At 42.2% G+C, this 12,906-nt stretch overlaps 1 protein-coding gene across 1 annotated transcript in view; it reads left to right on the plus strand.

Annotated features, from left to right (window-relative positions):
- LOC145394468 (uncharacterized) overlaps window positions 1-12,906 on the plus strand; it is a 55,441-nt gene that overhangs the window by 15,481 nt on the left and 27,054 nt on the right. The window contains exons 5-6 of the mRNA XM_080268324.1: window positions 2,118-2,257; window positions 5,236-5,363. Coding sequence (XP_080124450.1) covers window positions 2,118-2,257; window positions 5,236-5,363 — 268 coding nt within the window. The remainder of the gene's footprint in view (window positions 1-2,117; window positions 2,258-5,235; window positions 5,364-12,906) is intronic.

The following is a 12,906-nucleotide window of genomic DNA, read 5'->3' on the forward strand; positions in this document are numbered from 1 at the left end:
TCTGCACTCTATCCACTCGATCTTTAATCAACTTTCTTCCGTATGTCTAACCAATTTCTTGTCAGTCTATTAAATCGCCCCCCCGCCCCTTCCCGAAACCAATCCCCTCTTTGTTTTTTCCCCACCCCTTTTACTCCTACATTACTAGACGTTTGTGTCTTTCCTCCAATCGTCCGTTTGAATTTGCTGCTCTTTCATGCGTAGTCTTTCCCTCTCACCCTGACTCAGGCTCACCACCAAAAGGACACGCCGCAATAGTTCACTAGGAGTTTAACATGACTGTCCCGTCCCTCAGGCCCCCGCACACCTCGTTATCTCCCACCTACTTATCTTTCCCCCTCACCCCCTCGTTCCCTCCCCAGTTTCCTCCTCTCCTTACCACTCTCCTCCTCCCCTTCCTCCTTACTCGCCTGATCTTTATATCCATCTTCATCCTCCCTATCATCACCTTATCTATCTTTCAGTAATGTTCGATTTTGTTGACACTAAACTTGGTTTCTTTACGGTTTCATACCATTTTTACAGTTAGGAGAAAACTTTACCTTAAAACTGTCGCCAAATTTACAACCGCCCGTATAATCCTTCCAACAGCTCTTCTGAACAAGGTGGAATCAAAGGCTTTTCGTCTCATTAACTCTCCTAATCTTACTGGCTCCCTTCAGCCTCTGTCTCTTCACAGCACTGTTACATTTTAATCCATTTCTTATTGCTATTTCAATGGTCACTGCTCCTCTGAACTGTCTGCCTGCATCCCTCCACCACTGGGGCGGGCGCGTAGCACTCGCCTAGCAGCAAACTCTCATCCCTTTTCTGTGCAACTCTCTAATGCAGGAGTTAGCAGTTGATCCCAGTCCTTCATGTATGCAACAGGTCACCTCTGGATTTGTCATCTGTCTGTATTGCCCACTGCAAGATTGAAGGGTTGCAGTACCGAGAACAATCAGTCAAAGGTCAAAATCAAAAGGCAAGGTTAAAGCTCGAGCCGTCTGTGTATTAACAAAATAACTAAATCAGTTTTGATTTGATTTGGATAAAACTTGGAGAATTAAGTGGGGATCATAACAGACTGACCATCTGATTGTCAGAAAAATAGGTCAAAGGTGAAGGTCACATTGCCAGGTGAAGAAACAAGGTTTTATCCATTTTAACCTAACATCTGTGGAGGAGTTCACGAGAAACTGGAAGAAGATATTCATTTTTTTTTTTTACAGTCGGTCAATATAGGGGAAGGTCAAAGGTGAAGGTCGCTGGGCAAAGTCAACTCAAATAGATCATCTGACATAAATGGTGGAATGAATAATGGTTAGGCAAGATTGATGCAAATAGTTGTTGAAAGTAATCAGTCGAAGATCAAGGACACATACCATAGTCAATTATTCGACCCTTAGATTAGTTGGGGGGTAGGGAGTGGGGTGTGGGTGTTGCATTCTTTGAGGGCTTCTTCATCATCTTCTTTATTTAATGTGTCCCACTTGGGGCATACGTGTGAGAAACCTGTTCCTGAGGCCTAGTAGTTGTCGTACGTGCCACACTATTTCGCATGCCATGTCATCGCAAATATTAGTAACTGAGCATTCTTCGTTGTCTCATTTCGGACTGGTAATAATATCGTCGGTGGCCTCTTTATGACAGGTTGGTGTGTCTTGTGAAAAGGTCAGCGAAGCGTATTGTAGCGAAATTCAAGCATCATGTTATAACATAACCTGGGAACGAACTAGTGTACTTTCAAACAACAGGGCACAGTTTCAACCACTTAACCGTTAATAGATGCCTGTATAAAACTGCATTGTTTCTTTGGAGATCCGATAGCAACCTGGGATTGTGTGTATAAAAGAAATGCCTCCTTCAGTATATATATATAGGTACTGTTTTACTGTTACTGTTTTTCTGTCGCTTGCCTCCTTGTAAGCCCTGTCTTTCTACATCTCACTTCACCTTTTTGTGCCATACTCTTTTCAGATGCAAAGGTTGCCAAACACCATTTCAGTAACAATATATTTCTGTATGAAAACACGTTAACGTTCTTATGTATATATTAATGCCAATTATATGCATATCAGAGACATGGCACACAAAGAAAACATTCAGTCCTCCTTTCCACCTCTGGACTCGCACAGGTTCGTGTCAGTGAATCCTGGTGGCGGGTCTCGGTGGCTGCTTCGAATCCACCACGCCCGGGCCAGTGACGCCGGCACCTACCTCTGCCAGGTGTCTCTGTCTCCACCCATATCCACCCCTGTCACGCTACTCGTCACAGGTAAGCAAGGGTTGTGGAGGGAAGTATGTATGGATATATATATATATATATATATATATATATATATATATATATATATATATCTATACCAATTTTTTTTATATATATTTATATATATATCACTCTCTATATATATATATAAATATTTCTCTCTCTCTCTCTCTCTCTCTCTCCCTCTCTCTGTATCATAGGGCTACAGTAATACAAATATGTGGAAGTGTATGATATTTATTCATAATTTTTCGTAAATAATATTTATTTATAAGTAACCACTGGTTTGCAATAGCGGGGAGGGGGGCACACGCTCCCCACGTCCCATCTTATATCCAAGCTTGTAAATCCCATTCACCAGGGATTGCCAACTTGTTGCTCACATTCATCACTTTTTTTTTTTTTTTCCGACAATTTGGTAGGGTTCTTTCTGCCTTACTTTCGAGCCTCGCCAGGGACTGCCGTGCCGGGAGTGGTAGCGCGCTCCTGTAACCTAGCGGGGCTATATGATCCAATACAGGGTCTAGTTCGGTGGGACGCCATTTCTCCCATTTTTTTTCTGCCTTACTCAGAATTCGGCTTGCGATCACCAGCAGATATGTACTAGCACTGTGAACTGAATTAAGTCCTTGTCGATCGAACTGTTTGTTGTTGACCTTGCAACTTAATCAAGGTTGTCTGAAATCGCCTTACGTTAGTAATTCCATATATATATATATATATATATATATATATATATATATATATATATATATATATATATATATATATATATATATATATATATATATATATATATATATATATATATATATAATCATCATGACGTTAACATCTTTCAGCCTTTGAATGAGATTACTATTTTTTGGACAATATTGCTACTTGCAGGCGACTTGTTTCACCTTCAAAAGGTCACTCGTGCTGAAGGTGGTGAATAATCCTGTAATTAATGTCTATCTTTCATGTGGTACTGTTATGAATAGACTATTAAATAACAGGTGTATTGACGAGGTAAATGTTGCAGTATTATACCCAATGATAAAGCGCCTCGTATGAGGCCATAATGGCCAGTCCTTAACACCTCCGTTACAATGACTTCTTTTGTATTATTTCTTACTATTTACAAACGAATTTATTCGTCTTTGGAAGAACTTTTCAATTTCTGTAAATTAACTGAATTAATTATCCTTGTATTATAAGGGAGGGTCTAATAAGCTAAAGGAAATAGTTGATCGTAAGCAGGAACAAAATGGAAAAGATGTCTTGGGGCTGAAGCCATTAACATTTCTCCTAGGAAACAACTTGGTTGGACTTTATAGTGAACGGAAGTTATGGAGAGGAAGCGTGGAGATAAGTTGTGAAGAAAAGTGCGTAAGGTAGACTGTGCTGTGAATTAGTAAAGGGAAATGAAGGAAAGAATAAGTGGATGAAGGTGGAAAGAAACGGTGGAGAATTTTGGTGGAAAGAACGATGAAGAGATGCCAAAAACAGAGTAGCCTGATCGTGTAGAAAATTTCTTTTATAAATAACAGAACAGAGGAAGGCAAAACATATAAATAGAAAAAAATAATCCGTGCACCAGATTATAGGTGTCCTCCATTCATAAAAAAATCTGTAGCAGTTGAACTTGAACAGCTCTAGGTTAAAGTTTAGTGGGAAACAACTCTGAGTAAGCGAGTTCCAAAGAGATGCAGTTCGAGGAATAAAAGAATTCTGATAGGCAAATGTTCTGCAATATGGCAGTGTGACAGTCCAGTCATAAGTGCTACCAGATGCCCGTGTAGCATGGCGGAAGGCATGGATAGGTGGCACAATGGATGCAGCTTCGTCTGAGCATTTGCCATAAATGCATCTGTAAAATATTGCAAGGGAGGCAACACTCACTCTTACTTGCAGGGGAGGTAGTTTATTTATATTAACAGGGTCATTAATAATTTCAATGGCTTTGTTCAGATTTTTATGATGGAATAAGTGGAAAAGGTAGTAGAGTGAATGGGAGGAGAGACGTGACGGAGAGTAACGGTGACAAAGGTGCCAGCGAAACAAAATTATCAGGAAATATATCATATTTATTTTGCAAGACAGTGTGCAAAGTGCTGACGCTTTGTATGAATAAGGGTAAATCTAATAGCAGAGTTGCAACTTCATGGGTAACGCATAGTAGTGACTGGGTTGAGGGTGAAGGGTGAAGATCACAGTGTATGAAATTCATTGAGAGGTGACTATGGTTGACAGCTAGAAAATTACTGTAAGACGGGAAAATGTTCCGAGGAGCTGGTTTGTGTATTTACTCATTCAGTGTGTGGTTGAAATTATCTGTGACATCGCTTTTATGTGGTATTAGTTAATCTATCCATCTATCTGTAGTCTGACGTCACAACCCCATAAGAGGTGGCCGTTTGATTTTTACTTTGTTGTTTTACGAGGAGCGGCACTAACCCTCCGCCAACCCACTTGTGACACGTAGGGAAACACGTATGGGTTGGTTATACGGTTACCACCCAGCGTTGTAAATGGTTTCCTGGCTTACAGGAAACCATTAGGCTTGTCACTCAAAAAAAAAATCCATCTGAAAAGGAAAGATAGTAAAAAAAAGCCACAGGAAAGACGGGATAAATAGGAAGGGAGGAGGGCAGACACAGAAAAAGAATAATAAAGATGAAAGAAGTAGGCAGCATCACATCAAATGAGTGGATGATGGTCGCCACCATTTACGCTTATATTATTTATGTGTATAGGAGCAATTTTACCCTTCCAGTCTGAGAGGTCCCTCCTAAGCTGGGTTTTGAATATACATTAGAAGTTATCAAAATTAACTGGTCATACATCTAAAAAGAAAAAAGGTAAAAACATCCTTGCACGGGAGGCGTTAACGGGCTGTATCGTCGCTGGCTTAGGTGATTTAGTGACACATCATCTTTGGCGTTTAATGCTGCATTTTGGATATCCCCACAGTTCAAACAATTGCCTTCTCTCCCTGCCTACAGAGGCGACAGCGAGGGTGTATCCTGGTGGTGAGGTGTTCCTGCGTGAGAGCAGCAAGGTGGTGCTGGTGTGTGAGGTAAGGGGCTGCCCCTTCCCCGCACACCCAACATGGTACAAGCGCCAACACCAGGTATGTGACACGCTGCTTACACAAGATACCAGGTTTTGTCCCTTCCCCGCACACCCAACATGGTACAAGCGCCAACACCAGGTATGTGACACGCTGCTTACACACGATACCAGGTTTTGTCCCTTCCCCGCACACCCAACATGGTACAAGCGCCAACACCAGGTATGTGACACGCTGCTTACACACGATACCAGGTTTTGTCCCTTCCCCGCACACCCAACATGGTACAAGCGCCAACACCAGGTATGTGACACGCTGCTTACACACGATACCAGGTTACCTTCACACAGTAAGATATGTACTAAGGGTATGTCCTGGAAATGTTTCACCCAAAGGACGATATCATTTTTTTTTCCTGGCTACCTCCAGTTAATTTCTACGGCTTAAAGAATTCAGAGGGTTAATGGAGTCTGTTTGCCTTCTCTCCACTTCCAAAATTCTCTTCTGAGTAGAACAACCTCATGTGATATAATAAGAATAAAGAATACATCATCAGACTGAAAGAATTAGTCCGACTTTTGTTCTGATCTGTCATGTGAGACATAACTAAATGTGTCTCGAAATGAATGGATCTTGAATTTGGCTCTCATTTGTATTGTTTTTGTTATTCTTAGAAGGAACGGTTTGCGGGCTCCTGTCCTTTGGTTCCTTCTTCCTTGCAAAAAGACAAAAACAAAAAAAATACCATGTTATCTAGTGTAATAACAGGATGTAATTCCATGGCACCTGCACTGTCGGGTTTTATCACAGTGTATTGAGGGCATCAGGCGTGTAAGGAACCTCTTGTTGTTAGATGTGGTTGTTTTGTTATACCTTTAAGTACAATAGTAAGGATACTGTTTGGTTTACATGTGATATGGTATTGCTGTGTTGTTAGGTTACCATTACGTTTTTATTCGTATCAGTTATTAGGTCCACATTTTCTTTTACCTTCTTGACCCTGGCCAAGTTTTGGTCTTTTCAGTTTTAACGGGACAGGAAACAGAGACTGATACTAAATAAAGCATTTCTAAAGAAAAGTTGATCATTACAGCACACCATAAACGGGAGCTATGATATACCTACATCTGTTCTTAAAGCTAACGTCAGTATTTTGTATGTACAACCGAGAGCCATAGTTCCTGCTCACCCTCTACCCACACCAGTGACTGGAGTGAAGTCTCAGTCAGTAGAACTCTAAATGAACACCTGTCATCCAGAGATAAGGATGGTTCAAGTAAGCAAGGAACAGCTGGCGATGACTTTGTTACATGTGTAGTATAGACAAGTTTCATGCTGCTTAGAAGTTAGAATAGGTTTTGGTTGGGCGTGAAGCCCTGGCTACGACTTTCGGCCTGGGATACGGATGGAGGGTAATCAGACAGTATAGGTAAAAGCAGACTTACTCTTAACTCACTTCAGCTGTATGGGATCATTTCATTTTTTTTTTAATAACAGAACAGAGCAAGGAAAAACAAATGAATACAGAAATAAGCCATACACCAGATTACTGGAGTCCACCATTCATAAAAAAATCTGTAACAGTTGGACTTGAATAGCAGTAGGTTGAAGTTTGGGGGGAAACAACTCCGGGGAAGCGAGTTTCAGTGAGACAAAGTGTGCATTAATATGAGGTGAGATGGCAGGACTCTTCTTTTAACTAAAATAATAATATTAGAGATCTTGCTCGCTCAAACACGTTCCTGAATTTCATCTGTGAACCCCTAATACTTTCATATAGTCTGCATTCTGGCTCCTAGTAAATCAGCACTCTGGCTCTCATTGTGGCCACAATTTTAGTGCCATGCCTTTGTCTATAGTTAGTCAAAGATTGCTTTAAGGAAAGAAGGGGAAGTCAAAGGAGAGTGACGTGTATAGTGAAGGGAGAGGGAGGGGTTGATTATGAATGTGAAGCGCTAAGTGAAATTAGGCCAATAGGATGGAAGGGGAGGGGGAGGTGAGAGAAGAGGGTGTCATTTGTTTACATATCATTATTCAGATCATCAAATCTGTAGCTTATTATCATAATGGTAATGATTCGGGTAGTCGCCACAGTTTTCTAATGGACCTGAATTAATCCATCATTTAATAGTAACATGTGTCGCTTACAAAATAGACAAAGATTGTTTCCTTTGTAGTCAGTCAGAGTTTAATCCTTGTCTCATTCCATCCCCCTACCCCTCACACCTCCCGCCTCTCCGGTTTACACCCCCCATCCCCTCCCTTCCCTTCGTGTGTCCTCTCGCATCTCAACTCATCTTTTCCTCTTGCTTCCACGCCATTCCCTTTCCCTCCATTTTCCTCAGCTTTCATCCACTTTTTGCTTTTCTTCGTTCCCCTATCCACCCTCTCCCCTTCTCTCCCAAATCTTCTTTAATACGGCAAAGTCCTGCATTAAGATTTTCCCTTGCCCAGAAGGAGTCCGACGAGGTATTGTTTATGGTTTTGTTTGTTTGATTGTTCGTAAACACTACGGAGAAACGGCTGAATGAAATGTCATGAAACTTTCAGGATAAGTGGGCACTGGTCCCCAAAGAAAGTGATTAAATTTTGGAGGTAATCGAATGATCTTGAAAGGTCAAAATCAAGGCCACGGATTTTCAGAGGGCTATCACTAGATAACGGTTAAAGTTTGAGATTTTTACTCTTAGTAACATACAGGAACTCGTAATATGGGGTTTCATTTGGCACCAAGACCTTTGACCTTGAATAATCTTGAAAGGTCAAACTCAAGGTCACGGATATTCAGGGGGCTATAACTCGAAACTGGTTGAAGATAGAGATATTTACTATTATCAACATATAGGAAGTCCCATATGAATTTTTAATTGGTACCATGACCTTTGACCGTAAGTGAACTTGAAAGGTCCAACTCAAGGTCACGGATATTAAATGGCCTATAACTCGAAACTCGTTGAAGATAGGGATGTCTCATATGGGCTTTTATTTGGCAGCATGACCTTTGACACTGAGTGACTTTGAAAGGTCAAACTCAGGATCACGGATTTTTAGGGGCGTAACTTGAAAAAATTTACACCATTACCTTGGCCTTTAATTGTGTACCGTATTGACACTAAGTGGCAGTCCATTTTCAGTATTAACGGCAATAAAACAACTGCTGTCAGGCGGGATTTGTTGTGCCTGGCACCACTTGTCCAGTTTGTTTTTTGCCGCGCCGCCACACTTTCAAACCCTCTGTTTTCATGATAGGGCACCAGGTGGCCTAGTGGTTAGAAATACCCAGACGGTCTTCCGTAGGATCGATTCCCAAGATGTGACTACAGGTTTGACGATCTTATAATACAAATAAAGTATGTCCCATGCTACGGTAGCCTTGCCTCCGACGCGTATATCCCATATAGGATCAAATTTAAATTGGACTGTGTGTGTGTGTGTGTGTGTGTGTGTGTGTGTGTGTGTGTGTGTGTGTGTGTGTAAATTGCCGACCGTTATCTATCACGCACTGCATGTCGCTCTTGTCACCACCAGACTAGTACAGTTCATGGCAATATGGCATGACTGAAAAACTCTTTGAAACTTTTGTCAAAAATCATTATATATATACACATACTGTATATATATATATATATATGAATAAATAGATATATAGATAGATAGATATGAACGTCAATTGGTGAATGGATAATTCAGATTCGAGCGAATCAGTGTCTACGATATGAACTGGAGTAACTTTGATTCTAACAGTCCGTATGAGGGTCTCTGAGGGAAAAAAAAAATGCATACAGCGGAAGAGTGATGGCTAGAAATGACTCTGCTCCATGCTGGTGAAGTAGAAACAGGGAAGCATTGTCCGTAGTGAGATCGATGCATGTTAAAGTCAGGATGATGTAATGGTAATATTTGTTTGTACAGAAGTGTTAGTGTCATCGATATAACAGAAAGGATGTGAACATGTGCAAGCATATGAAGGCACCGCTTTAAAAGTCAACCAAAACTTAGATTCCAGCCCCAGACTGATGGCACAGGCAGAGACACGCAGCCTACCACAGCATACCTTGGCTTCACAGGTAATATATATAATTTACAATGTCAGTGTAAGTTACCACAGTTGATGTTTTGTCAGTTTGTGAAGCTTTATATTTCTGTAGCCGACTTACCCCTGGCACAGCTAATGGGAGGCTGGGCAGAACTCCCCCCTCCCATCCCATCCCCCTGCTACATTCTGGGGGAAATATTTTACTTTTTTTTTTTTTTTTATTGAGAGAGAGAGAGAGAGAGAGAGAGAGAGAGAGTGAGAGAGAGATCTGACTATCATGAAGTAACTCTCACACCAGTAGCCTACCACCTGAACAGTTCATGTTGGTTCATACATAATGGTATACATTGTTCTTCGTAGGTAACCCTCACACTTCAGTACTGTGTCACCGCATCAGCAGGCAACAAATGCCAGCACAGTCGTTCTTTTCACTGTTTTGATTTGAATTTGTTTCTCTGCATTTCATCCTTCGTTCAGGCAAGAATTTATACCCATTTCTAAGAATTTCTTGATTATTACCACATCCTTACGGAAAACACTGAAGATAAAAGGTCCAGCAGTCAGAGTTACGAGGTTAGTGTTCAAGGTTATGGGGTACAACTGAAACAGAGTAATGAACTACGTACTACAGAATTACAAATCTTTGCGTTATTATTATTATTATTATTATTATTATTATTACTCTTATTATTATTATTATTATCTGAACTTATAAAAATATCTCTCTCATTGCTCGTTGTTTACACTTCTTTTAATATCGTTAGTAATACTAGCTTACTTGCATTATGTGCTGATGTCAGTACACGGAAAACGATCTCCATTCTCTTGTTTCAACACTTGATGCCCCTTTTTTGGTGGTAATATTTCCCTAGTGTCCTCTAATCCAGAGGAATATGCCATTTATTCCTACTGACCAAAAAGTCATTTCCTTTGTTATGTTACCCTCCTACCGAACAAAAATCATATATCCATTTTTTCTTTTTTTCACTGTCTTGTCAGTACAAGAATGACTGCCACATTTAGAAAATTCTTGTTAGTGTTAAAATCCATCACAAGCTAATGTATTGTCCACAGACATCTTTAACTTACTCTGCTCAGAACTATTTTCACAGGCTGAACAAAAACTTACTTGGAATGTCATAGTCATCACCGCAAAAGTTGCCGCGACAGGGAAGGTCAAATTTTGACTCGTGTGTCTGTGAATGAACATAATATTTAAGACAGTATTGCCTTGATTTGACGAAACTTACAGGAAGCACTGAACATCAGCCTAGGCAGTGACCTCTTGCTGTTGACAACATCTTGCCACATGACAAGGTCAAATTTAGCAAGTTTGATCCTATACTGATTAAGCTTTGGGAAGGGTTCAGGGTAAGATAAGGATAAAGGTTTTCGATTTAGTGACACTCAGTCATAATGCAGGGTCAGCAGGAAAAATAAAGTTTTAACCCGCCCCGTCCCGTCGACGTATGGGTATGTTGCAACGTTTTGCATTTGCCAGTCCCGGCAACATACCAGTACGTCGTGCAATTGCAAAGTGCATACTTTCCACAATTTTCAAATTTCATACTTCATTTTCGGTACATATTGTCGCTTGACCTTCCCCTACCTGCCATCAGGCGGGGACACTCGGCGACCCCACACGACCCGCACTCATCTGCGGCTTGTTCACTCACCTGTTTGCAACAGTCCTGCTCAGACATGGCGACGAGAGGTCTCTCAGAGGTCGAAATTCAAGCCACCCTGGACGCCTTTACAGGCAACAGTGATTCCCCACTGGACGACGAGGTTGTTGACAAAGATTATGTGCAGCCAGAGGAGGAGGAAACCACCAGCAGTGATGAAGAAGTCCCGTCCCCCAGGAAGCGGCAGTACGTGACTTACCGTGCTGCTAGAGAGGGGCAGCCAGCAAAAAAACCACGTCCAACATCCTATGCCCAGCCCCAACGTGATGTGGAACCCGAATTTGATGACAAGGATGAGGACAAGGATGAGGACGAAACCGTGGGACGTGCTGCCATGTGGTATGGACGTGAGGTGATTACTCATCATGGCCCCGAGAGCACACCACGTCAGACGAGCAGGTATGGGCCTAGTATTTTGTTTGGGGAGGTAGGAAGTGCCGTGGAGGGAGTGGAGAGTGAAAGGGAAAGTGCAGGGAGGAGTATGGAAAGTGAGAGTGGCGTGAGTGAGTCATCATTCTCCCTAGGTAGTGTGAGGCGGCGGGGTGTATCACGTGGGCGAGTGCAGGTGCATTCTGTATCACGTGGTGTTGTGATGGAGGGGGAAGGTGGGGAGGAACCACTCCCCAGCACGTCTTATGCTCCCCAATATTCCCGAACTTCATCCCCACAGCCCCCTAATGTTCCTCAAGGCCGTAAGGGTAAGGGAAAGGGAAAGGGTAAAGGCAGAGGGAAGAGGAGTGAGAGTGGGGAAGCCCTCCGCATTCCTTCTCCCCAACCTCCCCCACCAGCATTTCCTCCCAACCCAGACGAAGGCAGTGATGGGGATGATGGGGACGAGGGATTTGTGGGATGGAATTGGGAGGATGGGAGTCATTTTTCTCCCCTCATTCACCCCTTCACTGAGCATGGGCGCGCTGGCTGCATTGCTCCCGGAATTCACCGTAATTCCACCAGGATGGATTTTTTCCACCTGTTTTTTAGTGAGGCATTCGTGGAGCAGATTGTTGACCAAACCAACCGTTTTGCAAGAACCCAGCGCCGTGAGAGTGAAAGATTGGGAACAAGGAGCAGGCATTCTATCATATATGATTACCCTGTCTCCCTTTCAGAAATGTTCCTATTTTTTCCCCTGGTCCTTTTGATGGGTATTATACGAAAGAACAGAATTCCGGCTTACTGGACAAGGGACCCTGTTATGCTTACACAAATATTTGGCCAAGTCATGAGCCGTAATTGCTTCCAACAAATTCTAAGTTGCCTCCATTTCTATAATGCTCATGATCCTGCAAATGCGAACGACACAGATAAGATGAGGTGAATTAGGTTGGTCTTTGATCACCTGAGGCAAACCTTTCGTTCATCATTTTATCCCTATAGTGACCTCGTCATAGACGAGAGTCTCGTGTTGTGGAGAGGTAATATTTCATTTAGGCAGTATATACCCAGCAAAAGGCACCGTTTTGGGTTCAGGATCTTTGTTATGTGCGACTGTAGGACTGGATACGTGCAAGACATAGTCTTGTACACTGGTGCACAGACAGACATAACAGAAGATCGGAGTATTGGACTGTCGGGAGCAGTGGTAAAGACAATGATAGAAGACTACCTTCATCGTGGTCACGTCCTCTACCTGGACAATTGGTACACTAGCCCTCTTCTCGCTCGTTATCTACACATGCATAAAACGGGAATCTGTGGAACCGTGAAGGTGAACCGGCGTCACATGGTCAAGGTAGGGTGGAAACTTGACAGGAATGAGGTTTTCTTCTTCAAAGCCAACAACACCCTTGCAACTGTGTGGAACCATAATAGAGAAGTAAGCCTCTTGTCAACGGTTCACCGCCGCTTGATGCGCAGTACTGATTCCATTGATTACTGGAGC

This window comes from Coenobita brevimanus, chromosome 27 (genome assembly GCF_032717465.1).
Source record: "Coenobita brevimanus isolate Jiangsu-jjx chromosome 27, ASM3271746v2, whole genome shotgun sequence".
NCBI lineage: Eukaryota > Metazoa > Arthropoda > Malacostraca > Decapoda > Coenobitidae > Coenobita > Coenobita brevimanus.